Source organism: Sporobolomyces koalae (genome assembly GCF_050403365.1).
Source record: "Sporobolomyces koalae JCM15063 DNA, S_koalae_JCM15063T_v1_ctg8, whole genome shotgun sequence".
In the NCBI taxonomy this organism is placed as follows: domain Eukaryota; kingdom Fungi; phylum Basidiomycota; class Microbotryomycetes; order Sporidiobolales; family Sporidiobolaceae; genus Sporobolomyces; species Sporobolomyces koalae.
Window position 1 is genome coordinate 190,898 of NW_027481763.1, and position 25,566 is coordinate 216,463.

The 25,566-nt window shown below is 55.3% G+C and overlaps 11 protein-coding genes across 11 annotated transcripts; 8 read left to right on the forward strand and 3 right to left on the reverse strand.

The window, feature by feature from the left end:
* Positions 1-25: 25 nt before the first annotated feature.
* Positions 26-2,017, forward strand: JCM15063_004700 (DHHC family palmitoyltransferase; the record flags this gene model as incomplete). Its single annotated transcript, XM_076677360.1, has 6 exons — positions 26-313; positions 419-772; positions 835-936; positions 1,007-1,236; positions 1,315-1,722; positions 1,795-2,017. 6 exons carry the CDS (start codon positions 26-28, stop codon positions 2,015-2,017), a joined length of 1,605 nt encoding a protein of 534 aa, XP_076535446.1.
* A 302-nt stretch (positions 2,018-2,319) lies between these two features.
* Positions 2,320-3,870, forward strand: UNG1 (uracil-DNA glycosylase; the record flags this gene model as incomplete). The annotated part of the gene is made up of 8 exons (XM_076677361.1): positions 2,320-2,719; positions 2,781-2,847; positions 2,911-3,008; positions 3,073-3,178; positions 3,255-3,486; positions 3,555-3,581; positions 3,644-3,731; positions 3,803-3,870. 8 exons carry the CDS (start codon positions 2,320-2,322, stop codon positions 3,868-3,870), a joined length of 1,086 nt encoding a protein of 361 aa, XP_076535447.1.
* Positions 3,871-4,419: 549 nt separating this feature from the next.
* On the forward strand, positions 4,420-5,667 carry JCM15063_004702 (NmrA/HSCARG family protein; the record flags this gene model as incomplete). Its single annotated transcript, XM_076677362.1, has 5 exons — positions 4,420-4,752; positions 4,817-4,970; positions 5,034-5,081; positions 5,147-5,239; positions 5,312-5,667. 5 exons carry the CDS (start codon positions 4,420-4,422, stop codon positions 5,665-5,667), a joined length of 984 nt encoding a protein of 327 aa, XP_076535448.1.
* Positions 5,668-6,791: 1,124 nt separating this feature from the next.
* JCM15063_004703 (NmrA/HSCARG family protein) lies at positions 6,792-8,306 on the forward strand (the record flags this gene model as incomplete). The annotated part of the gene is made up of 6 exons (XM_076677363.1): positions 6,792-6,922; positions 7,003-7,390; positions 7,455-7,608; positions 7,672-7,719; positions 7,785-7,877; positions 7,951-8,306. 6 exons carry the CDS (start codon positions 6,792-6,794, stop codon positions 8,304-8,306), a joined length of 1,170 nt encoding a protein of 389 aa, XP_076535449.1.
* A 1,658-nt stretch (positions 8,307-9,964) lies between these two features.
* JCM15063_004704 (uncharacterized protein) lies at positions 9,965-11,829 on the reverse strand (the record flags this gene model as incomplete). The annotated part of the gene is made up of 7 exons (XM_076677364.1): positions 9,965-10,225; positions 10,304-10,366; positions 10,441-10,478; positions 10,554-10,595; positions 10,674-11,054; positions 11,117-11,485; positions 11,544-11,829. The coding sequence occupies 7 exons, from the start codon at positions 11,827-11,829 to the stop codon at positions 9,965-9,967; spliced, it is 1,440 nt and encodes a 479-aa protein (XP_076535450.1).
* A 375-nt stretch (positions 11,830-12,204) lies between these two features.
* JCM15063_004705 (uncharacterized protein) lies at positions 12,205-14,826 on the forward strand (the record flags this gene model as incomplete). The annotated part of the gene is made up of 4 exons (XM_076677365.1): positions 12,205-12,740; positions 12,810-12,945; positions 13,012-13,143; positions 13,204-14,826. 4 exons carry the CDS (start codon positions 12,205-12,207, stop codon positions 14,824-14,826), a joined length of 2,427 nt encoding a protein of 808 aa, XP_076535451.1.
* Positions 14,827-15,047: 221 nt separating this feature from the next.
* Positions 15,048-16,132, forward strand: JCM15063_004706 (uncharacterized protein; the record flags this gene model as incomplete). The annotated part of the gene is made up of 2 exons (XM_076677366.1): positions 15,048-15,453; positions 15,516-16,132. The coding sequence occupies 2 exons, from the start codon at positions 15,048-15,050 to the stop codon at positions 16,130-16,132; spliced, it is 1,023 nt and encodes a 340-aa protein (XP_076535452.1).
* A 601-nt stretch (positions 16,133-16,733) lies between these two features.
* Positions 16,734-18,545, forward strand: JCM15063_004707 (uncharacterized protein; the record flags this gene model as incomplete). Its single annotated transcript, XM_076677367.1, has 6 exons — positions 16,734-16,939; positions 17,007-17,056; positions 17,127-17,164; positions 17,227-17,560; positions 17,637-18,008; positions 18,085-18,545. 6 exons carry the CDS (start codon positions 16,734-16,736, stop codon positions 18,543-18,545), a joined length of 1,461 nt encoding a protein of 486 aa, XP_076535453.1.
* Positions 18,546-18,694: 149 nt separating this feature from the next.
* JCM15063_004708 (histidine phosphatase family protein) lies at positions 18,695-20,073 on the reverse strand (the record flags this gene model as incomplete). Its single annotated transcript, XM_076677368.1, has 5 exons — positions 18,695-19,424; positions 19,498-19,564; positions 19,639-19,770; positions 19,842-19,937; positions 20,016-20,073. The coding sequence occupies 5 exons, from the start codon at positions 20,071-20,073 to the stop codon at positions 18,695-18,697; spliced, it is 1,083 nt and encodes a 360-aa protein (XP_076535454.1).
* A 408-nt stretch (positions 20,074-20,481) lies between these two features.
* On the reverse strand, positions 20,482-22,009 carry GEP4 (phosphatidylglycerophosphatase; the record flags this gene model as incomplete). The annotated part of the gene is made up of 3 exons (XM_076677369.1): positions 20,482-21,564; positions 21,637-21,783; positions 21,851-22,009. 3 exons carry the CDS (start codon positions 22,007-22,009, stop codon positions 20,482-20,484), a joined length of 1,389 nt encoding a protein of 462 aa, XP_076535455.1.
* Positions 22,010-22,178: 169 nt separating this feature from the next.
* Positions 22,179-24,964, forward strand: JCM15063_004710 (uncharacterized protein; the record flags this gene model as incomplete). Its single annotated transcript, XM_076677370.1, has 8 exons — positions 22,179-22,628; positions 22,699-23,010; positions 23,076-23,154; positions 23,215-23,278; positions 23,340-23,420; positions 23,484-24,126; positions 24,189-24,432; positions 24,498-24,964. 8 exons carry the CDS (start codon positions 22,179-22,181, stop codon positions 24,962-24,964), a joined length of 2,340 nt encoding a protein of 779 aa, XP_076535456.1.
* Positions 24,965-25,566: the final 602 nt, after the last annotated feature.

A 25,566-nucleotide genomic window follows, 5' to 3' on the forward strand; every position in this document is an offset into this window, starting at 1 on the left:
CGCCGCGGTCGCGTGCGAACCCACCATGCTCCCCCAGGGACAGGCTCGAGCCGCTGCTGGCCCCCTCCTGACCTTCCCTCCGTCTCCGCCTGGCCTGTCGTCCCGTCCAGCGGGAACGTCACTCCCGCCGATCGATCATTCCCCCTCTTCGTTGTCGCTCCTCTCGTCTCGCTCACCGATGACGACGACGTTGGCGCGTAGTACGAGAAAGCCGAGGTCACTGTGCTATCGTACCCTCGCTGCGACTCCTTTGGGTTTCATCTACACTCTCCTCGGGTTCTCGTTCTACACGGTTGTGTACGCTCTCGCGTTCGTAAGTCCATCTTTTGGCGATTGCTTCCTTTTCGCTCTCCTTTTTTCTTCTCGCTCGTACCCGTTACTGCAGCTCGACCCATACTGACGAGAGTATCTGGTACAGGATTATCTCTGGTGCGCAAAAGCCGAGCGTCTCAAGGCATTCGCGGTCGTTGCGACTTATGCGTGGTTGCTGTACGGGTGCGGAGGCAGTTTGTGGAAGTGTTACTCGACGCGGGCAGCAAATTATGTCGAAACTGTCGAGGGATTGGCCAAGGATGAGGAAGAGATGGTTGCGACCGCGACTCGATTAGAGCTACACGACGCACAAGGTCAAGACGACGAAGATGAGGGAGATGCTAGGGAGGACGAGGCATTGTTGCTCGGGGCAAATGGAACCGCAGAAGGCAAGCGGAGTCGGCTCGGGAGAAAGACGATGCAGGTCAAGAGCGATGGCACGAAGCGCTTCTGTCGGAAGGTAAGACTTTCGTCATCTTTAGCACCTGTATCTAGAGCTCACCAAAAGGTCGTTCCAACCAGTGCAACATCCTCAAACCCGACAGAGCGCATCACTGCTCGACTTGTCAAAGATGCGTGCTGAAGATGGACCATCACTGCCCATGGCTGGGAGGCGGATGTGTCGTGAGTCTCACCTCCTTTCAAGCTTCAAGCTATGATGCGCCTGCTCACGGTGAACATGACATTCGGTTAGGGATTCGCCAACTACAAATTCTTCTTGCAGTTCCTCATGTACGTCGGCGCGCTGGGAATCTACATCTCGGCAGTGTGTTTCTACTCTCTCGTCAACTACACTTCGAACGAGCCTTCGGGATTCGAGATGGCGCCCATCTCCTGGGCGCTTGCTGCCTTGTTGGGGATCATCTTTGGTTCAGCCGTCGGGCTGTTCGGGCTGTACCATCTCTATCTCGCTGCAAACAATCGGTGAGCTCGCCCGTAATCTGTTACAGGAGGACCTTGTCCCCCCCACACTGATGGCATCTCGCTCGATTTTTGAACTAGTACAACGATCGAAGCGATGGAATCTCCAACAACGTTTCTCTCGACTCTACCCCCTGCTCACCTGATTGAAGCCTTTGCTCGTCAACATGCATCTCACCCTGCATACCCTGGTGGTCCTCCCCGTCCATACCCGAGTCGAGCTCAAGTATTACAGCAGTTGTCGACGCGCCTAACTCCGAAACAGAAGCTGAAATTGAGTCGAGCGAAGCGGAGGTTCAACGTGTACGATCTCGGGTGGAAGCGAAATTTGGTCGAGATCTTTACAAGTACTGGAGACAATGAAAGCAGGAACCGAGCGAACGAAGACGGGCAAGACAGGAGAGATCGTTCGACATTGACAGTGGGATCAGGAGAAACAACGCAAACTACTTCGAGGTGGTTGGAATGGATCATGCCTTGGGGTACACCGTAAGTTTTGCACCATCTGCATCAGTCAGTCTTGATCCGAGCTGCAGCTGAGAAGCAGTGGTCGATTTACAGGGCTGGAGATGGTCATGCGTTCCCAATCAATCTCGACAACCTCAGGAAGCTCGAAATGGTGTGTGAAGAAGTTTGGGCCGAGGTTGAAGCAGATGAGCGTGCACGAGGAGAACAAAGAGGCAGGCGATTCGAAACTGGGTTGACGAGGGAGGGAAGCATGGGAGACGAAACGGAAGATTCGACGAGTGACCAGGACGATGATCGGCCACTGCGACGGGCTTGAACATTGACTTCTATTTGCCGCAAGCAATCATTCCCACCCTCGCCTCGCATCTGAGGAACCTTTTTGGATGCGGTACATGCCTGGGAGAACCTAGATTTCTGGATTGCTGCGTGGGTTAAGTTCTAGCGTCAGTATGTGGATGGCTAGGAATTCCTACAATCGATCTCAGACAGGGACGCTTGCTACGAGACAGACTCTAAAGCCCCAACTGAAGCCGGTCAAAGCGATATCGCAAAGACAGGGTCACTGATGACGCAGCGTATCTTTTCAATCTCGCACTCGCTCGACTTTCGACAGCTAACATGTCGAAGCGCCAACTGACGCTCGCAGAGGCACTCAAGGTGCCTTCGAGTCCTGTAGCAAAGAAGCCCCGACTGTCTTCGCCAGCTTCTCCACCTCGCTCCCAAACTGCGACCACTGTACTCTCGGCTGCTGCCCCGCCCATGTCCGCCGCTGCGGCTAGTGCGCCATCTTTCTCACTCGACGCATACAAGGCCTCGCTGTCGACTGCCGGATCGGATCCGACCGAAGCCGACTTGCTGCGGCTCGAATGCGAAACTCTAGACCGCTCGTGGCTGTCGCTGCTCAAGGATGAAATCAGAAAGCCCTACTTTCGAGAGCTCAAAGCCTTCCTGTGGAAGGAAGGGCTGCGAGGCACGCAGGACAAAGATCAGAAAGGGAAACTAACCGTGTTTCCTCCAGGTGCGCCTTGCTATGTTCTGCCACAACTTTCCGCGCTGACGAGCTCTGTAAACAATCTTAGCCCGCGATGTGTACTCTTGGTCCCGGTATACCCCTCTCGAGAACGTCAAAGTTGTCATTCTAGGCCAGTCAGTCGGTATTCCCTCCAACTCCATCAGTCACGTGTCACTGAAACCGCCGTGTTCTGCCAGAGATCCGTACCATAATGATGGTTCAGTCGTTTCGCATCGTTTCTCCGATACTCCTTGCACTGACTATCGTTCGTTCCCCCGCCCAGATCAAGCTCATGGTCAGTTGGTATCGATATCTTGCGTCAACCTCGCCTGTTCTCACGTTCTCTATTCGCGTTGCAGGCTTGTGCTTCTCTGTTCGTCCCGGAGTCAAAATCCCTCCTTCTCTGCGCAACATTTACAAGGAGATCAAGGAGGAGTATCCATCGTTTGAGATTCCCAAGCACGGGTACGTACTTGATGCGCTTTCTGCAGTGCCAACGCAAAGCTGTATCCCTGAGCTGAGGATCACATTGAAACTCTAGTTCTCTGACTTCGCTCGCTCGCTCGGGAGTCCTGCTACTCAATACCTCGTTGACCGTCAAACCCCATCAAGCGGGCGCGCACTCTGGCAAAGGGTGGGAAACTTTTACAGACAAGCTCGTCGACCTCGTTGACAAGTACGGCGGGAGTGGCGAAGTTGGCAAGGAGGGCGAAGGAGTCGTTGTGTTCGCATGGGGCGCCTGGGCCGCAAAGCGAGTCGCCAAGATGGACAAAGTACCAAATACCGATAAGATTCCACCACCATGCTTGATGACCGACTAACAGCCTTTTGCGGACCTTAGAAAAAGCACTTAATCCTTACAAGTCCGGTAGGTCATCTTCAGCCCCTTCTCCGAACCTAGCGATTATTGATCTCCTACTTGTCGTCAAGCACCCATCACCTCTGTCTGCGCGCCGAGGTTTCTTTGGAAACGGTCATTTCCGGAAAGCCAATGAATGGCTTGAAACGAAATACGGTCGTGAGTCGATTCTCCGGGCCTAGCAGCTTACACGTCAGCCTCTTGTTGATACGTTCTCCTTGCTGTTCTAGCGGAAGCAAAGATCAACTGGACAAAGATCGAAATCGAAGAGGAGACGGAACAGGAAAAGAAGAACTAAGCGAATTGGGACATAGACCCTGCTAATCAAGCTCGATCACGCTCTGGACATTGTATACATACAGTCGCTCTCGCTACAAGCGTGCTGAGAGAACGTATGATGTTTAGGGATACGATCGCGCCCGAAGTTCGCACTTTCGTGATCTGCCATAGGCTTGCACGGTGCTGCCGAGGTGGAGGCGTGATCATGGCACGCCTTCAGAGATCACAGTGGGTCAAAGGCGGAGGTAGAGTTTGACGCTCCTGAGATCGGGGATCAGATAATCAAGGCCCGGCAATAAATCGGAACGTCCGGAAACCCGCCGAACCCCCGAGCCCGCTCCGCCGAGTTCCGCCGTGTCCCCGTAACCTTCGCGCACGCGCCCTGCCGGCAGGGCTTACTGAGCGCGTCACGCTGACAGAGCTGCCTCCAGCCTGAACCTCCACACATGGACTACAAGAAGCTCTGCATCTCTCGCTCTTCTTCTCCTTTCTTTCACTTCACTCCAGAGCACTCGCACCTCTCGCAAACTACTCCAGCTCGATCACACTCCTGCCCTCCTACAAAACAATGTCTTCCATCATCTCCGTTGTTGGCGCAACCGGTCACCAGGGTGGAGGCGTCGTCAACGTCCTCCTCGATTCGACCGACTACCGCGTTCGCGCCCTTACTTCTAACCCTTCCTCCAACAAGGCGAAAGCTCTCCTCCAGAAATACTCGAAATTCGTCGATGAAGGGCGCTTCGAGCTCGTCGAAGGCAACCTGAACGACCAAGCGTCGCTCGAGAAGGCGATCAAGGGTTCCTACGGCCTCTACGCCTCGTTCTCTCCGACTCCCAGCGAGGGTCCGACCGAGGAGAACCCTGAATACTTGCAAGGCAAGAACCTAGTCGACGCTGCCAAAGTAAGTTCCGCCGACCTTACTTTTGCACTGCGCCGAGAGACTGACTACTTTCCGCTCGGAATAGGCTAGCGACATTCAACACTTTGTCTACAGCAGTCTCCCAAGTCTCAAGAGCTTGACCAACGGAAAGGTGACCGAGGTTTTCCCCTTTGAAACGAAAGCTGCCGTCGAGCAGTACGCTCGTGCGCACTTGCCCAACACCACGATCGTCATTCCAGGCAAGTCGCGCTCGCTCATCCACCCCGACATGCATGTCTAATGACTGTCTTCGAATTCCACAGGCAGCTTCTACTCGAACCTCAACCTGCCTCTCTGGGCCAAGCGTCGAGGTAAGCGTCATCATGCAGACTGTCTAATATGCCCCTTTTCTGATCCAGTCTCGCACACATCCTAGATGACGGGGTGGTCGTAATTACGACGCCGCTGAGCTCGAGCACCAAGGTCGGCTGGGTTGACGAGGCATTCGACATGGGCACCTTCGTCGCAGGTAAGCAACCTTTCCATCTTCCTGTCGGCGTCCGTTCATTGCGATACTGATTCTTGCTCCATTTACCTACAGCGATTCTTAAAAAGGGTCCTCAAGCAACGGCCGGCAAGACGTATCCGATCAACTCGACTCCGATCACTTGCGCCGAACTTGCAGAGACTTACGCTCAGGTCACGGGTGAGCGTGCCGAAGTAGACCCTCTGACTCTCGACACGGTCTCGCAAATCCTCACCTCTGTCGCTGGTCAAACCTTTGCGACCGCTCTCGTCGACATGCTCAAGTTTCTGGATTCGGTCGACCCCTCGCCGTACACCTATGGACCGGGTTACATTGAGCACGACACGTCGTACGAGGACCTCGGTGTCAAGGCTTCAACGCTTGAATCGTTCTTGAAGCGCACCGGATACAGATTGCCTGCATCGGCTTGAATGTAGAAGACGCCTGTAGATACCCCTCTTTACGCCAAGCTTGCGCCGTAGTCCATGCTTTTGTTACCCTATATTTGTGCCCTGCAACTCGTGGATACTGTTCCAAACAGAAGCGCTTCGTCTTGTACGGATTGTGAAAGTCGAGGGCCTGTGGAACCCAGCAGAGCTCGACCAGACTCGAACAGGGACAAGGTGTCTTTGTTATCATTGCCAGTGCTGATTTGTGAGTTTGGATTTCGTAGGTACACCATGTCCTACCGCTTGGATCCATGTAACGAGAGACATGACAACCCGCAGGTCGCATCGCTGGAAACTCCGATCATTGCTCGCTTTCGCCAGGCGGTATGTATCCGCGATTCTGGGGAAGGTCCACTTTTGGCAACGTTCGTCTTCAGTTGTAGGCTGATGGCCAAACAGGCTGTTGCATCTAGGCTAAGGAGAGTAGTAAGGGTGATTGAAAACCCGCAGTGCAAGGGGACCCAAGGTAAACTTGTCGATCACTTCGCAGGATGCTATGTATTGATGAGTGGTCGTTCCCGTCGTTTCGCCGATCGCGCTTCGAGTGTACTCGGGAAGGCGCGCGACGCAGCTGAGGCGGCCTCTCGTCTCTCGGATTGACCTTGGTCATGCACTGTACGCATTTGCAATCGTTTCGAGTCTGTCTTCATCTGCTCCGTGTCTCCAGTATGGCTGCCATTCTCCGGAACTTGCGAGAAGAGTTGACAATACTGCCCCAAGCAGACTGCAGTTGCAAGCACCGAACGCGGGGTTGGACCAGCGTCGGCTACCAAAGTTTGTCCACCATATTGTCGCAAGATTGATGGCTGTTGGAGCGGCATGTAGGTTGCACTTCGAGAAATAATGATGAAGATCGGAGATCGATTCTACGCGCGTTCGGGTCCGGCGGAGCTGTAGAGCGGAGCGACAGTTGGACGGAGGCGTTTGCAAACTTGCCGTGTACTCTCTAGATGAGGCCGGAGCGATGCTGGTCGACAAGAGACAACGATCGACTTGCAAATCACGTCGGTGATTTGATCACGCGTCGACTCGCTCCAGATGGGTCAACCGCGCTCTTGTCTGACGTAGGCATCTCTCGTATCGACACTCACACTCACGAGCACAGAATGTACCCCTTGATCAATCCGGCAATCAATCGGAACGTCCGGGATCCCGCCGAACCCCCCGAGCCCGCTCCGCCGAGTTCCGCCGTATCGCCGAAACCTTCGTGCACGCGCCTTCCGGGCTTACTGATCGCGTAACCTCCACACATGAGGCCGGACTACAAGAAGCTCTGCAACTCTCGCCCTTCCTTTCCTTTCTTTTACTTCACTCCAGAGCACTCGCACCTCTCACAAACTTTTCCAGCTCGATCCCGCCCTCCCACGAAACAATGTCTTCCATCATCTCCGTTGTTGGCGCAACCGGTCACCAGGGTGGAGGCGTCGTCAACGTCCTCCTCGATTCGACCGACTACCGCGTTCGCGCCCTTACTTCTAACCCTTCCTCCAACAAGGCGAAAGCTCTCCTCCAGAAATACTCGAAATTCGTCGATGAAGGGCGCTTCGAGCTCGTCGAAGGCAACCTGAACGACCAAGCATCGCTCGAGAAGGCAATCCAGGGATCTTACGGACTCTACGCCGCGTTCTCTCCTACACCCAGCGAGGGTCCGACCGAGGAGAACCCTGAATACTTGCAAGGCAAGAACCTAGTCGACGCTGCCAAAGTAAGTTCCGCCGACCTTACTTTTGCACTGCGCCGAGAGACTGACTACTTTCCGCTCGGAATAGGCTAGCGACATTCAACACTTTGTCTACAGCAGTCTCCCAAGTCTCAAGAGCTTGACCAACGGAAAGGTGACCGAGGTTTTCCCCTTTGAAACGAAAGCTGCCGTCGAGCAGTACGCTCGTGCGCACTTGCCCAACACCACGATCGTCATTCCAGGCAAGTCGCGCTCGCTCATCCACCCCGACATGCATGTCTAACGAGCGTCTTTGCTCTTCACAGGCAGCTTCTACTCGAACCTCAACATGCCTCTCTGGGCCAAGCGCCGAGGTGAGCATCATTATGCGAAGTGTCCGCTTTGTCCCTTATCTGACCTAGTCTCGCTCACATTTTAGATGACGGTGTGGTTGCGATTACGACTCCGCTGAGTTCGAGCACCACGCTTGGCTGGGTTGACGAGGCGTTCGATATGGGCACCTTTGTCGCAGGTAAGAACCCTTCCGACCTTTCCTGCCGACGTCCGTTGATTGCGATGCTGATTTTTGCTCCATTTACCTACAGCGATTCTTAAAAAGGGTCCTCAAGCAACCGCCGGCAAGACGTACCCGATCAACTCGACTCCGATCACTTGCGCCGAACTTGCAGAGACTTACGCTCAGGTGACAGGTGAGCGGGCCGAAGTAGATCCGCTGACCCTCGAAACGGTCTCGCAAGTCCTCACCTCTGTCGCCGGTCAAACCTTGGCGACCGCTCTCGTCGGCCTGCTCAAGTTTGTAGACTCGGTCGAACCCTCGCCGTACAACTACGGACCGGGTTACATCGAGCACGACACGTCGTACGAGGACCTCGGTGTCAAGGCTTCGACGCTTGAATCGTTTTTGAAGCGCACCGGATACAGAGTGCCTGCCTCGGCTTGAACGGAAAAGAAGCCTATAGATACCCCTCTTTACGCCAAGCTTGCGCCGTAGTCCGTGCCTTTGTTACCCTATATTTGTGCCCTGCAACTCGTGGATACTGTTCCAAACAGGAGCCCTTCGTCTTGTACGGATTGTGAAAGTCGAGGGCCTGTGGGACTCAGCAGAGCTCGACCAGACTCGGGCAGGGACAAGGTGTCTTTGTTATCATTGCCACTGCTGATTTGCGAGTTTGGGTTTCGTAGGTACTCCATGTCCTACCGCTTGAATCGATGTAACGAGAGACATGACAACCCGCAGGTCGCATCGCTGGAAACTTGATCATCGCTCGCTTCCTCCAGGCGGTATGTAGCTGCGATTCTGGAGCAGGTCCACTTACGGCAACGTCCGTCATCAGTTGTAGGCAGCTGGCCAAACAGACCGTTGCATCCATGCTCGGGAGAGGAGTAACGGTGGGTGAAGACCCGCATTGCACGGGGGCAGGAAGAGTATCGACGGATGGTGCAATCGGCGTGGGCGTTGACTGATTCGATAGGATGATCAAGATGAGAGGTCGTTCCCGTCGTTTCGCCGATCGCGCTTCGAGTGTACTCGCCAAGGAGGGCGACGCAGCGAAGGCGACCTCTCGTCTCTCGTTCACGCACCGTACGCATCTGAAATCGTTTTGAATCTGTCTTCCTCTACTCCGTGTCTCCAGTATGGCAGCCATTCTCCGGAACTTGCGAGAAGAGTTGTCAATATTGCCTCAAGCAGACTGCAGCTGCAACCATCGAACGCGGACTTTGCATCAGCGTCGGCTATCAAAGGTTGTCCACCATATGGTCGCAAAGTTGATGGCTGTTGGAGCGGCATGTAGGCTGCAATTCGAGGATAATGATGAAGATCGGAGATCGATTCTACGCGCGTTCGGGTCCGGCGGAGCTGTAGAGCGAAGCGACAGGTGGACAGAGGCGTTTGCAAACTTGCCGTGCACTCTCCAGGTGTGGCCGGAGCGATGCTGGTCGACAAGTGACAACGACTTGCGGTTCACGTCGGTGATTTGATCACGCGTCAACTCGCTCCAGATGGGTCGACCGCGCTCTTGTCTGACGTAGGCATCTCTCGTATCGACAATCACACTCACCAGCCTAGAGAATGGGTAGAAAGTGTTCGATGCCAGATACCATCATCACTCGAAGGTGCGAGAGTGATAATTCTACTAAAGAAGGATCGAAGGGTTTGGTCTACGTACGTTCAGGAATCTTTCACCGTCACGATGGATGTGAACAGACCCGGAAAGATCTTTCACATCGGCGGGTAGAGCAGATAGCACGATTCAGTTGAAAAAAGAAGAAGAAAAGAAGAGTTCGCGGGGTCGTCCGGGTTTTATGCGCCCCCGTTGAGCTCGGATACTATTCCTTCTTTCTTACGCGCTCGTTCAGTAGCAAAGAAACAGGTAACATTTGGCTATAGCTTTGTATCTCGTTCTGTTTCCTTCTCATCGAGTTCGGAAAAATCAAAATTAAATCGAATACCTGGCGCCAGGTCGAGAAATCACGTAAGCATGAACGTCAAAGAGTCGGGCATGGCATCGCCTGCCGAGATTTAACCCCTTTGTAATCCAGATACAAGAAGAAGAAAAAACTAGTCGATACAAGCATGCCGCAAACCCAGGAATCTTTTCACAAAGTAGACGTCTCGAACCCTTCTGCCTTGAACCCATCCTTCGATTCGTACAAGATTTCAGTCCTGATCACATACTTGGCTCCTCCTTTGCCCACCGGCGAACCTTCGTGCAGGAGAGAACCGATCGAAGAACCATGAGGGAATGCGAGTGCACATCCGGCGATTGGCTTGACTGGGAACGCATCCATGGTTCCGACTGTACCGGAAGGGACAAAGAAGGTAGTGCATCCTCCTTCGAATCCATCGTTCAGGTAGATCTGCAGGAGGAGAAAGAGATCAGCACATGCTCAAGAGAACGAGCTGCGAAATATAGGTGACACGGTTTCGAGACGTACGAGTAGGGTCAAGCGAGACCATTCGGGTGCTTCTGGCGGAGACGAGTCGTACAGATATTCGCCCTGAATCCAAATCAAAATCAAATAAATCGTCAGTACCTCTTGCCGCTGGAAGGAAAAGACAGCGCGCAGCTTACAGTCTTGGGATCAATTCCACTTCGAGGCCAGGCTCCATCTGCGATATACGGAGAGATCGTGTGGTCAGTAGGTTTTGTCGAAACGCGGGCTTGCATTAGGGAGAATTACGCACCGATGTGTGGTCGGTAAATAGCACCGTTGACATAGCGATAGACTGACGAGGTCAAAGATAGACGATTCAGGTTCGATGAGCAACTCGCGAAGAGGAGGTACAGGTTGGAAAAAAGCTCACCTCGGAACCGAGGGTTGATGCCTTTCACCTTGCCGCCGTGAATCTCTTGCGGTACGAGGTGCAAGAACCTCTTGACGAACCTTTCGAGGAACACTTCGTCCGCGAGCCAGTACAAGTTATGTGCGAGAACCGAGACGGAACGATCGGCGAGGGGTTGATCCGGGTGGAACCCGACGGATTCTGCCGAGCCGAGGATCTCGCGACACTCGGTTTGAGACAGCACGTCGGTGAGCATCATTGCTCCGTCCACGCCGGGAACGGGAACCGCAGTCGACGCCGTGGCGGGCTCTGAGCTGAGAGGCACCGCTCCGGGATGCGAATGAAAGAGCAAAGCAGGGTATTCGTTTGGAGGAAGTCGTTCCGGGCCGGGAGTAGTATGTACTGTGAATGCAAGGATCTATGAGACGACAAGGAGTAGGCCAAACAGTAAATCGGAAGCATACATAGTCTGAACCTTTTCGCGAGCGAGTCCTTCTCTTTAGGCTCGGGTAAAGTTCCGTCTTGAATCTCCTTCCAGACATCGAGTCCGCTCAATTCGCGGAAGACCCATTCAGCTTGCTTGGTGACGGGAGGTTGGAGCAGCTCGTCGACGTCGTAGGTGCATCGGAGGATCGAGTCGAGGACCCTCAAGACTTGCGCGTCTCCAAAGCTGCCGTCGGAACGGGACGCGGCATCACACTCGCGCACCCACCGGTTGAGACTTCCGAGTGGGAGCGGAAGTTTTCGCAATCGGAGTTCGGACAAGAGGACGAGAGCGTCGGTGTGGCGGCCCGAGGAGAGGGCTTCCGAAATGCGCGAAGTCAAGGACGATCCTATCAAAGAGACGACTTGTCAGCACATCATGCATCGCAAGTGAGCGAGCGGGCTGACCTGTGCCGGAAACGGTTGCAGCTACGCGCTGAAAGTCCCATACGGCCGTCTTGAGCTGCTTCAGGTGCTGCCTCTGGTCTTTGATGAGTTCCTGAGGATGTTGGTTAAGTGTGGCGAGTACCCGGGTCGCAGTTGCGAGCTCGGCAGGCGAGATGAGGCCTTTCATGAAGGCAGGCGAAGACGAGGGTTCGGTCGAATCGCTGTTGTCGAGGTCGGCAGAGACGGTAGGGTCGACTCGTGCAATCTCGGCACGTCTGCGCTTCCTGGCTTGACCAGCTTTGCCCATCTTGAGTAGATTTTGAGAGCGAAAAAGTTCAAGTGGAGGTTGCTACTGAGAGCGATATGCGAGTCGGGCTGGATTCGGATCGCGAGGAGCTGTTTCAGAGCACGCAGATCAGCGCCATGGAATTACAGAGGCGGTACCGCCTGACTTGCCCGAGAAGGTGGCGCCGGCTATAGAATTGATGAAACTTGACACAACGCTCGAGGGCGAACCGGACCGCGACAGGAGGTCACTGACGACACTGAGGCCAATTTGCTTCACTGGCCGTCTTTGTGACTTTGTACTGCTTGCTGGGGCGACAGTCGGGAGGATGTGGAAATAGTTCAACTCGCGCAAGTCGCGACTTTCGGCTTGGTGTCATCTTATCGCTATTCGACCATGCTTCGAACTGCTCCCCTTGTTCGGCGAAGCCTGCAGGCACGGCCGCTGCCTCTCGTGCGACGACTCGCGACGCCGCCGTTTGCTCCGCCTCCGGCCGCGCCAACCACGCCTCTGACGCCCGTCACCACCCGAGGCCTGGCAGACCCCGAGCCGGTGGTCGCAGATCGTGCAGTCCCGCCCGTCGTTCCTGATCTGACGGTCCCTGCAATCGAGCCGCAGCCGGTCTCACCTCCAGCTCCAGTCGCGCCGCTCTCCGACGCGCTCAAGCAGAAACTCGACCAAGCCGCGCACCGCCCAGAAACAACCGCACCTGGAGGCGCTTCGCCCGTTCCGACCTCGAAGCTTCCCGAGATCCCCAAACCTGAACTCCCTTCGAAAGCAGATGTCGCTGCCAAACTGCCGTCATTCGGTGCTCCGCCTCCTCCTCCTCCACCCAAGGGGCGCTTCCGCTCGTTCCTTTTGTCGAGCGCGCTCTTCCTCGGCACAGCTGCCCTTTTCCTCTACGCGTACGACTCGCGAGCTGGCGTGCACAGGTCAGGGCCATAGTTCCTATTCATTTGGCTCTATCCGGACCTTGCTCACGCTCTCGCCTGCTTCCTCAGATGGCTGTCGGTTCCTGTGCTCATGCAATTGACCAAGGACGATCCCGAGCGCGCTCACGAGCTCGCTATCGCCTTCCTCGAAAGTGGTCTAACCCCGAAAGATCTCGGAGTTGACGATGAGCGACTCGCGTTCGAGGCGAGTCCAGCTTACTTGAAAAGCCTCAACGATAAACTTTGCTGATGCAGCAATCGTGTCATATAGCTCTGGGGCAAGAAGTTTTCAAATCCGGTCGGCATGGCAGCTGGATTCGACAAGCACGGCCAGGCGATTGACGGCCTGTTCGACCTCGGTTTCGGATACGTCGAAGTTGGCAGTGTCACTCCTGTTCCGCAGGTAAGCGATGTCGTTCCACCTCGGACTCGACAGTATGGCCTGACGTTCCCTCGTTTTCAGCCTGGAAACCCCAAACCTCGCGTGTTCCGAGTACCGGAGACCAACTCTGTCGTGAACCGTTACGGCTTCAACAGTGAAGGTCACGACGCGACCGTCACTCGCCTTCGTACTCGAGTTCAGCGATTCCTCTCTCGCTATGCCTCGGTCCTTCCCTCCGACCTGTTCCCGGCGCCTGAACCGAACCAGCTTGTCGTCGCGAGCGAGTACGATCCTGTTGCCGCACTTCTCACTTCGCAACAGGGCGAGGCTGCGAAACCCATCGATGATCTCGGCCTGCCGCGCTCGATGCGACAAGGCAAAGTGCTCGGCATCAACCTCGGCAAGAACAAGGTCAGCGACCCGGACTCGATCGATGACTTTGTCAAGGGCATCCACACGCTCGGTCCCTATGCCGATGTCCTCGTCGTGAACGTCTCTTCTCCCAACACTCCCGGATTGCGCAACTTGCAGCGCAAAGGCATGCTCTCCGAACTTCTCGAAGGCGTCGTTGCCGCGCGTAACGGTCTCGGATCGAACATCAAACCTCCCGTGCTCGTCAAGGTCGCGCCCGATCTGACCGACGATCAAATCGAAGATATCGCGCATGCAGTCAAGACCTCGCGAGTCGACGGAGTGATCGTCTCGAACACGACCATCTCGCGTCCCGCATCTGCCGGCAAGTCTCCGAACCTTCGAGAGACGGGAGGATTGTCTGGTCCGCCAGTCAAACCGCTCGCGCTCAAAGCTCTTTCGGCTCTGTACGAGCAAACGGACGGCAAGGTCCCTCTCATCGGCTGCGGAGGTATCAGTTCGGGTGCCGACGCGCTCGAGTTTGGCAAAGCGGGAGCGAGTCTCGTGCAGCTCTACACTGGATTCGTCTACCACGGAGTTGGCTTGCCCGCCAAGATCAAGGACGAGTTGACAGAATTGTTGAAGGCGGAAGGCAAGACTTGGTCTCAAATCGTTGGCACTGGACGGGTCAAGCCCGAGACAGCGCAGAAAATAAAGGAGCATCAAAAACCTCTCGAGGCGAAACAGACGAAACCCGACGACAAGCAAGTCGCGTCCAAGCCCACCGAGTCGGACTTCAAGAAGGGTCTCGACGATGCCAAAATCGAGCTCGAATCGCTGTTCAAGCAATTGGCGGATGCAGAGCCTACGAAGAAGCAAGCCCGAGTGAAGCCTGATACTGCTCCTCCGGCCGACCTCGCTGCCACTCTTCCCGCTTCGTCTGCCCCGCAGCCCTCCGCCGAACCGACTGCTGCTCCGGCTCACCCAGCAACGGGTGAACCTGCAGTCGCAGTTCCCGCTCCCGTGGCAGAAGCGACCGTGTCTCCCTTTGTGACGAACCCCCTCACCGACCCGACTCCCGCAACTTCTTCAAAGCCTCCGACCCCGGACTCGAAGCTTCCTCCTCCGGTTGCTCCCTCGTCCCCGACTCCTTCGCAAAACATTGATCATTCGGCCCTCGCTGTCCCTGCGAATGCTCTTCTTGACGACAAGGCGATCAAGGCGATGCTCGATCCGGCCAAGGACCAGGTCAAGCAAGGAATGGACACAAGTTCCGTGTCGGCTTCGGTCAAGGAGCAAGTCGAGGTCAAGGTGACGAACCCTGTCAAGGACGGGGGCAAGCGGTGGGTGTAGAACTCGCGTGAACATAGATGATGGCTTGGAAAAAATGTAATATGAAGAGTAGTGCATCAAGACGCAATCTCACTGCAGAGCGAGTTGCGATAAAGGTCGCACCTGTGCATAGCTGATTTTGACGTATGCGATTGTATGCGAATTACCAGCAATCGACTTCGCTCAACTTCTTTCTCGCTCTCGGCGCGCTCACTGACGCATACTGGCACGAGCTTCAATGAATGCCTACAACAATCCGACACCTGCCGTTTGAAATCCTCGAGCAAATCCTCGACGCCGCAGCTGGTGAAGCCGACCTCGACTCGAAACCATCGATCATCTCGCGTTACGCATGGTTGAGATCCACTGCGCTCGTCTCGAGGGATTTTCGACATCCAGCACAGTCCTGTCTGTGGAAGGTGTTGCGGGTTCATAGTCCCGAAACGGCGAAACGGTTGCTCAACTCGAAATGCCTCAAGTGTTATGGCACGCGCGAGCTCTCGCTCGAAGGAGTGCATTCGGGTAGTGACGGGTTGAGTGGATCGACGGCAGCACGAGTCCTGAGCAAAGTCGTCGGCGTACGGACCCTCAAGATCATGGATTTCGGACGACTGAGTCTCAAATGTTTGTCACTCGACAATCTATCGAGTATGCTACTTTCCCTGAGACCAGTTCTATATTCCTAGTGAGCCTAACGAATTAATGGACAGCCCTTCGAACACTTTATCTCATGAGCTCGTTCCCCGATAAATCGACAACGATCAACTCGCTCTCGTTCCCGTTCCACTTGCGCACCTTGCATCTGTTCAATCGCAGCTACTCCTCGAATCTACTTCCAACCTTGTTCGACCAATGCTCGCGGACGCTGGCGTCGCTGACTCTGATCACGAGTCACTCGTCGTCGTCCTACCCTGCCCTCGTCTCAGCTTTTCCTCTCGTGGCGCCCAACCTCGTACACTTGTCTCTCCAACATCGTCCGTCACAGGACCTGATCGACACCTTCGCTTTGTGCACGCGCCTGTCCTCGCTCGAGTGCACGTTCGCCGTCAACCTCGCGACGGTGCTCGATGCGCTCCCGCACGCTCAGCTCAAACACCTCTCGATCGAACTCGATTACAACCTGGTCGACGTTGCCCAAGTTCTCGTCACTCGACTCGATTCTTCGACCCTCGCCCAACTCGAGGTTCTCAAGATCCCGAGAGCGCCTGCGAAGGAAGAATTTCGCGAGTTCGGAGGGCAGGACATGCTCGATGCCTGCGCAGAGAGGGGGATCCGAGTCGAGTTGGGTCAAGTCGTTGCATGGAGGACTAGATCCGTGTTTGATTGAACAAAAGTCCCAGGATGGCAAGCTCATTCGCAAGAGCGCTATAGGGCGGCTTCAGCTTGTTGTGATTGGGAATAGAAGCTTCCTGAAGTGGGACGTATTCCAGCATCGATCGTTTACCAACCTGCACTTAACGTGTTGAAGACAAATTGGACGTTGTCGACTCGAATCGAGCCATCTCGTTGAGAAGCAATAATCGCCCGCCAACTTCGATCAAATTCCTCTGCCCAAGTTGGTACGAATACTGTCCTGTGACGTGCGGTCGTATTAATCGAAAAACCGACCCGCAATTTTCAAAGGGCGCCTAGACTCCCGTGGTGAAATGGCCTTGGACTAATGCGGCAAGTTTACCTTCCCGGCGTTCGGCGGTGGGCACCACTACGAAAGAACAGCTGCTGCCTTTGGTTGCGCCTCCCACCAACTTGTGCTTCCTGTCACTGCTTGCTTCTCGACACTCCGCTTCGATCCTGGTCGCGCCGCAACGAGCGGGCCGTGCACTCACGCTCTCGTCCCGTCACGAGCGTCCGATCGCGGAAAAGGAAAAAAGTGGTGTTATAGTCAAATTCGGATCAACTCGCCCTGTTGTCCTCCCAGTTCTTCGAAGATGGAGCTCGACCGACGGTTATCACCAGGGTGGATCTCACTCGAGCCGCATCTCGATGGAGTTCTCGCAGTGGCGGTTGCAGCGACAATCTCGCTCGTGTGCATCTTCGCACTCGTGTCGTTCATCGCGCTCCTCCTGTTCAAGCATTACCGCAATACGACTGCAGAGGAACGTCGGGACCGAAGAATAGGCAGCAAGGCGATCAGGCAAGTTCTACAAGGACGTAGACCCGCCTTCTTCACTGAAGCTGACCCTCATTGTGACTATGTTTAGATTCCTCGCTTCAACCCATGGTCTCTTGTTCCTTGATTTGCTCCTTGGAGGTGAGTGTGACCGTGACTGTGCGAGGACCTGGGATTTCATTGACGTAATGTTCCTCATCTCCGGCGTTAGACCTCCTGCAAGCGATCGGATTCTTCCTGAATTACTCCGTAGGTGCCCGTCGGTCTTTGGTCATCCTCCCAATGTAGCTGACGAGTGCGTGTTCCTGCAGTGGTATCGACATGGCGCATTACCGCCAACTGCACGACCGACCGCGCTCTGTACGACCCAAGGCATCCTCATCCAGATCGGCGACACAGCATCCGCCTTCTCGTCCTTCATCATTACGCTCAACCTCTTTTCCGTGATCGTCTTTTCAAAACATCCGTCGGTCAAGGCACTCAGTTGCGTCATGGTCTTGCAATGGGTGGTCGTCGCGGTGCTCGCCCTCATAGGCCCCCGCTGGCTGCAACAGAGCGGCAAACCATTTTATGCGGATGCTGGAGCATGGTGTTGGATCTCGTCACATTACAGCTCGGCCCGATTGTGGTTGCACTACTTCTTCGGTACGTTGCCTTCTGCAGAAACCTGAATCCCCCGGTCGCCGATGACTGCTCCTGACTGACCATTCGTGCCGTGTAGTCTTTGTGATCGCCTTTCTTGACCTCGTATTGTACTCGGTCATCGCGCTGTTCTTGATCCTTCAAGCGCGTCGCACTTCGAGCAAGGTCCCGGCGGGCATGTCGAGCGTTTCGGGAGTCGCCAAGATCATGTTCCTGTTCCCGATCGGCTACATTATTACGATCTTGCCTTTGTCCTCGTACCGCGCTGCGAGCATGGCCGGCAAGAAATGGGGGATGGATGCGCAACTAGCAGCAGGGTTCGTGTTCACGCTCTCGGGTGCGGTCGACTGCATCATCTACGCGACGACTCGCAGCATCATCTCGAAGGAGAGTGTCGGAGCCATCCGACGTGGCAGTCAGTCCGCGACGTTCACCAATTCAGGTGGTCCAGGTCAGCTATCCTTCTCTGATGGCCGAGCATTAAGCGTTGGCTGATTCTGTTTTTTTTCCCTTGTCTGTCTCTTCAGGAGCAACGAAGCACCGCAAGACTCTGCGCGGGTTCTTCTTCTCGTCGCCATCTCGGAAATCGAGCCTCAACCCATCCTCCAAGACTTCGACTCTTGGACCCCAAACGTCCGGAATCCGCGTCCAGGTTGAAACCGAAGTGTACCTCCCTAGCTACAACCAGTACGACCCTTCTCCGACTTCACCATCGTTCCCACAAGATGTCCAGTCGTCACAGCATTTTGCCGCCGCTCGAACCGATTACGAACGAACCAAGAAACGCGATTTCGAACGCGAACGCGAGATGGAACTCGATCGTCGCACGCATGAACGGTTCGAACCGGTCGAACGACCTTTCGCGAGTCTGCGACAGGTCGATCAGGAGGCACCCGAGACGGTTCATCCACGAGAACAGTACCGATACTCGCCCGGGATGACTGAATCGATTGAGAAGTCTTCGTTTGAAGGAACGAGCATAGTGTGAATCAAAGGAGAAAATATCATGGTTGAATATCTCTTGTTAGCTTATTATCATAGTGTCTGCTGTCCGCCTCTTGTGTTGTTTTCGTGAAAACTGTTGTTGCAATAGGAACCGAGGTTGATCATGTTCTCACTAGAATCCCTTTTCCGTCGTTAGGATTTGGCGACTCCTGCTCCTCCGCCACCCGCAAAGAATTCTTTCAGGCCTCGTTGTTTGTCGTCCCATTCTCCACTGCCGATGCCTCCTTTCGTGCGTTTGAGTCCAACGAGATGTTGGCTCTGATTGAACGCAACTACGCGATGGCGAATTCGTGGCATCGTAGCGAGATCAGGTACTGGCGGCAAGGCCGGGTCTCGAGGAGGTACGGGAGGCAAGGTTGGCAAGAGCGAAGCAAATCGAGGCGAGAGGGGCGGTCGATTCGACGAGTCCGAGTCGTCTTCTCGAGTCGACTCGTCTTCGTGAGATGGAGCCGCTTCTGAAGGAGCTGGAGGACTGACGAGGTCGGGATCTGGGTTCCCGTCTGTCCTGACGACCCTCTCGACTCCTTCTCCCTCTGCACAAGCGGGACTCGTTCTCGGCAGAGTCGAGAACCCTTCGTTGTCGTCGTCGTCGAGTTCAATCTCGATTCGACTCCACGCCGTGTTTTGATATCCACCTTGAGACTTGACGAATCGAACTCTTGGGTCTCCGGCGAGTTTGATCGCAAACATCATCTCGGACAACCAGATCCCATGGGCAAATAAAACGAGATGATGTTGCTCCGGGAATGTCGCAGTCGAAGGGACCGATGCGGTCGCGACCAGGTGAGGGAGGATGAAATGGCGCAGGACTTGGGAGGCCCGTGCCGAGACGTCATCGAGCGATTCAGCATTCGGTGCGAGACTGGAACAATCGAGATGAGATCGCTTTCTCCTCCTTTTATGGGATGGAGAATAAAAGAGGAAGGCTACCGTACCGGAACGCGCGATGATCTTCCCAAGGCAAGTGCGCGCTGTGATACTTGCCTGCGTCCCACGGCATTCCTACGAGATATACAGCCGAAATTCTCATCAGTTCCGTGATTCTCGCTCGAGGGAACAGATTTCGCTTCACTCACCCTCGGCTTCTCCGAAGAATTGTTCGCGCAAGAGCGGCGAGATGGTAAATGGAGGTTTCGGGTCGGATCGATTCTTCTCCCAAACGCATCTCGCCGTCGTCTGAGCTCGCTTGAGATCCGAAGCGTAGATCGCTGTGCGCTCGCGTGCAAACGAGTCAGCAGTGGCGCGATGTGTGAGAGCCCAAGGCGTGGTCAGATCTTACCCGTGATCGGCACGTCCTTGAAGTGATCTCCGAGCCGCTGTGCTTGCGTGTATCCGTAGTTGGTCAAAGGCGCATCCCGGTGCCCTGCCCACAATGCTGTTCAGCGTGTGAAAGGTGCAAACGTCATGAGTTGGTGCGATCGCGCGTCGAGTTAGCGCGGGCGCGAGGACGTACAGGTCAAGTTGTCCACCGATTCGCCATGTCGAACGAGAGTGAGGATTACAGGTGCCATCCGAAGTCGAGCTGATGAGGCGCAAGAGGCTAGAAGTGGGGCTCGAAGACATCGATCTTTCGACAACTCTCGAGGCTACCGACAAGCAAGGCCGGACAACGACGAGCTGCTCGGGAAAAACGCCAGTAGCATGCAAAGTATCATTAGGATAAGAGTCTCCCCTTCTCCGGGAATCAGGTGCTTAGTCAAACGCCGAGGAGCCCGTGCGCCGGCATTGCAGCATCCTTGAAATCTAGCCCTTCTCGCAAGTACAAGACGCCCCCGAGAGTGCTGTCGTAACGTCTTCAACAAACCGAGGCAAGCGCGAATGTGGGCCGAAAATGCAACGGGTTTTCTTATTGCCCAATCTTTTATATACATTTTTCCTCACTCCGTTTCGGGTCCCCTTCGCCAACCAGGCCCGCTGGCTTACTGTTCAGACAATGCCTTCTTGCGAGCTACCCTATCCCTCGCCTGAATCACCACCCGTTCGACCCGATCGATCGCTCTCTCGAGTGTCGCTTGTCCCGTCTTGCCGTCGACCTCTCTCGCTTGATCGACCGGTCGTCGAATGCCTGTTAGTTCTTGCGGCCTTGTGTAGATGGTGGTGAACCGTTCGAGCGGCGCATGAAGTCTCGATGCGACAGTCGGCAGGAACTCGATCAAGTGATCGAATGCACTCGATGCGCCCCGGACCAGCGAGCCGTATAGCGCGACAGGCGCACGCTTGAGCGCCTGAAGAGTCGAGGTGGGCAGACGACGAAAGAAATGCGGAACCGTGTGGGGGAGCGCAGACAGTGACGAGAGGGACGAGAGGAGAAAGGTTGATGATCGAGACGATGTTGCAGTCGAACCGTTCGAAGCGTTTCGTATCACGGCGACTTGGCTGTCAGGTTTCGTGACGATCTCCGATGCGGGCTTCAATCGTGGTGTTGCAGCAGCAGCAGTATACCCTTTCAAGCACCGTTCCCACGGTTCACCGTGCCATTCCAACCCCAATCGGGTTCGTTGCTTGTTGAGCCGCTGCAGTGCGAGAGTTTCGGTCATGCGCAAGAACCGAGTGCCGAGCCCTTCCTTCGCATGCAGGTCAGTGGTCAGGATACCCACGGTTTCGATCCTTCGTGGCGCGCGGTCGTTCCCCGATACCTTTGGTCGCCGGAACAGTCGAACCCAAAGCGAAGCCTTGGGGAAGCTGAGCGGAAGGGGGATCGTGACTTTCGCGAGTCGATGCGAGAGGATCATGTCGGTAGCGAGGCGGTCTCCGATGACGAGGATCCTCACAAGGTCGTGCTCGTTGCAGGGCAGGAAATTTGGCCGTGGTCGGCGAGTGCGAGCACTCCGCGCCAGAGGAGACCACACGATCTCGGCTGCGGGAGTGGGAGCAGGAGCATTCGACGTCGGCGTCGAGAGGCGGTCGAAATGGTTTGCAATTTGGGTGACACAGCGGTGGGATGGTTTCGGTTGAGCGTGCACAAGTACGGGTACTTTCAAGTTGCGAGACACTGCCTCAGCCTGACCGTGAAAACGTATAGTGAGTATGTCGCTCAAAGCTGAGGGCCGAGAGAGGGGCGCCGAAATACGCACTCCGAGAAGAGCAGGATCTTTGGGCACCGTCCCGACCGAGTTGCTCACGATCAGGACGTTCTCGGGTCCGAACGTGTCGAGCAGGTCCCGCCATGCCGCATGCAATGCCAAGTTGTCGCGCGGCAAGCGGTCGTCATGCGGGATTGTCTGCAAGCGGAGAGTTTGGACGTCAGTCGCGTCCGCGTCGTCTCGAATCAGGTGCGCGTTCACGCACGATGCAATTGTCCTTGTCAATCACGACGCCGGTCACGCCCCTCTGCTTGAAGGCAGCAAAGTCGAGGTTCGCAATCGAATGGACCGTGAGCCGCGGTTGAACGATCGTCGGACGCACGAGCGCCGACAGCGAGGCGCTGATCCCTGCCCAGTTGGTCATTGTGCCGGCCTGCTCAGTGTCGATCGCGAACTCTGCGCGAACGAGGTCACGGGACCGAGTACCCGGTCGCTTACATAAAGTCCGAAATAATGTCTCGTCAATTGATTCAAAATCTCTATCGCGCCGTGCAGTCGCTCTCTCTCGCCCTCAACAGTCTCCAAATACGCCAATGACATCCAAGGACCTGGCTGATCCGCCTTCGGATCGGATCCGCGCGAGATCCTCGTCGATCGCGTCAAGTGCAACGAGTGGATCGAGTACCTTGCGGGCCGCAACCGGTGCACCACCTGCCGCATCATCCTCGGCATTCTACGAGTCGGTCGTGCCCGCTCCGCTCGCCGAGCACCTCTTGCACCCACCACGGCCGTCCAACCGTCGATCGAACAGCTGGAAGGAGATCCTCACTGCAACCGAGGCGCAGGGTGAAGCCCAAGATCGGACTCGCGATCGAGCTCCGACAGAGACCACGAGCCTCTTGCACAACAGCGAGCGCGACGACGACGACCAAGATGCTACAGGATCGCAGACTGCCGCTCGCACCCGTTCGTCGAAATCGAGGTCGACCTCTGCCCGGCGCACTTTGCCGTGGTACAAGCGCCCGTCTCCCCTGTGGCTCCTCGTACGCTCTTCCTTGCCCCTGTTTCGCCCCGCATCACATGCTCATCAATTGATTCCCCGATTTCGAGCAGCCTGGCACATTCTTCATGGCCATCAGCATGGGCATGACATTCGCACCCAAACTAGAAATCTATACACAGCTCATTTGCCGCTCGATGGACACGGCAAAGTCCGGCGTGTCCATCCCGCCTCCCATCTCAGAGTCAAATCGTAACCAGACCGCCGCGTTCATGCGAGATCCGACGATTCCACAAGAGATCACGTTCGAATTCCTTCCCTTGAAGTCAGCGGAAGAACAGGAGAAGTCAGAGCAACGACGCGACCAGGAGTGGGCGAACCAGTGTCATCGATCGTCATCGGTTCAGTCGGCCGTCGCTCGTCTGGTACGCATTTCTCGCAAGTTCGAGTAAGAGGCGCCCGACTGACCGTCTTTCCGATCCTTTTTCAGGCTCTCCTGCTCACATTGATGATGGGCATCCTCAGCTCACTGACTACGGGCTGGTGGGGATCTGTTTCGGATCGAAAGGGTAAATGTGACCTTGCCGAAGTGATTGCCGTCCGCCCTAACCTCTCGCTTGCTCCGACAGGCCGCAAACCCGTTCTTATCGTGGCGCTGTTCGGGACGGTCGCGATGGATACTGTCTTTCTCCTGTAGGGTAATCGCCTGCCCTCGCTGTTTCCCGCAGATTCGCTTACCGCGTCTCTCAATCAGGACTGTCAATTTTCATCACCTCGTCTCGTACAATTTCCTCCTGCTCGGTCCAATCCTCGACGGTCTGCTTGGCGGCTTCTCGTGGGTTGCTACCCGAAATATCGAGGGCTCGTGCGCAAATGGCTGACTCGAGGGTTTTCACAGTACGGCACAAGCCACGACCAATGCCTACCTGTCCGACTGCACGTCACCCGGATCTCGTGCCAGGATCTTCTCGCTCTTGTCTGGTCTCCTTTTTGCCGGGTTCGCCCTCGGTCCGATCCTATCGTCAATCTTGATCACTTACGCCAAACGATGGTTCTCAATCTCGGACCCGACCCAGATCGTCCTCGTGCCGTTCTACATTGCGTTGACGAGTCACCTCGTCTACCTCGCGTTGTTGTGTATCGCGCTGCCGGAGAGTCTCAGCGTCGAAAGGAGGGAAGCGAGTCAGCAACGACACGAAGACGAGGTTCGGATCCGTCGCGAGGAGGAGCGCAAACGGGACGACACCGCGAGGGCGGGAGGTGGCTTTCAAATCTGGACCAGGCGAGCCGTCACGAGCGTCTCGAGGGTGTTTGCGTTCCTGCGACCATTGGGACTCCTGTTGCCGAAACCGAAGCGGTCTGAGCAAGACGAAGACGAGGAATTGCGGACCAACCTTGATTGGGGCAAGGATCTCAAAGAGTATTGGAACCCCGAAGACAAGTGGAAGCATGCCGAAGACGGAGGTCACACGCACAAATCGGGATGGGATTGGAGTCTGACCAAGATTGCGATCGGATACTCGACTTACATGATGATCATCGTACGTCTCCGATGCTGTCTGCTCTATTCGCATTGGTTGACTGATCTCTCCTGAATGGGCAGGCGATCATCTCGGTCAAGCTGCAGTATGCCAATTATACGTTCGACTGGTCCGCCAAGGAGGACGGTCTGTTTTTGTCGTATATCGGAGTCTTGCGGGTTGTCGCGCTCGTCGTGTTCCTGCCGCTCTTTGTCAGAATCTTGCGCAAGCCTGCTCCCGATCCGATTCGTCCGAGGCCCTCTGAGGGAGACGAGCTCAAACAGTGGGAGAAGGAGAAAAAGTGGTTAAAGGTAGTCACCGATTCGCGTAAGTGCTCCCTTCCTATCTCTTTCAAGAACTTCCTGATATCATTTCCTTCTTTGTGCTTCCAGATTTTGACCTGAGACTCGCACGACTATCGCTGTTCCTCGATCTCGTCGGGTTCCTCTGTTTGTCACTCATCTCGCTCTCGCCTCACCCGACGCCAATCCCGTTCCTCCTCTCGACTCTGCTTCAATCTCTCGGTTCAGGTGCTTCTCCAACTTTGCAATCGCTCGCGTTGGCCCACTCGACCCCTCGAGATGCAGGTCGGTTGTTCGCGTCCTTCTCGGTCGTCCAATCTCTCTCGGCTCAAGTCGTCGGTCCGATCGTGTTTGGTACGACGTTTATCAACTCGGTTGGGCATGGCAAGTGGACTGGAGCGATCTTCTTCCTCGCGATGGGACTGTGTGCCATCAGTTGGACCTGTGTCAGTAGTCTCAGGCTGCGACACCTTTCGTTTGAACAAGGACGGGAGGGTCAAGGTCAAGAGAGATCCGAAGTAAGAGGACAAGACACGGACAGGATTCGAACGAGATGAAAGAACTCGGGTTTTCTGTTGGTACCTCGGAAGTTCTGGTTTTGTAGATAGGATTCGACCATTGTTGTGCGAAGAGAAAAGTTTATTCACATGAAATTCCCGAACCCATATGAGTCTTTCTTTTCTCTCTCTCGAGTGCGCAAGATAGATGACAATTCGGGCATTTCAGTTTCGGATTCGCTTCGAGAGAAAGGAAGAGCAAAGACAGCGGTTGAAAAGAAGAAGAGAAAAAAAGCACAAAGAAAGGTTGACCAAGGGAGAGATTCAAGATGGGAAAATTGCGGATCGAGAGGCAAGAGGTGCGACCAAGGTTGGTCGTTTTTCAAAAGGTGAACGAGGTGACGATTTGGCTATGTACAAAAATGGTCGAGGCGGAAGAAATACGGGGGTTTTCGGACGAGGAAAACGACGAGTCGAGGGAGAAAGTGTTTGCGGGGGTGGGCAGAGAAGCGGCAGACAGGGGGAGGAACGACGATGCGGTATGCGAAACGATATCGGCAACGACAAGATGGAGGCGGAGAAAGGTGCGTATAGATAGATCGAGGAGAAGGCGAGGAGGGAGTTTTGACCACGCGTCGACCACAGTTTCTTCGGTTCGTTCG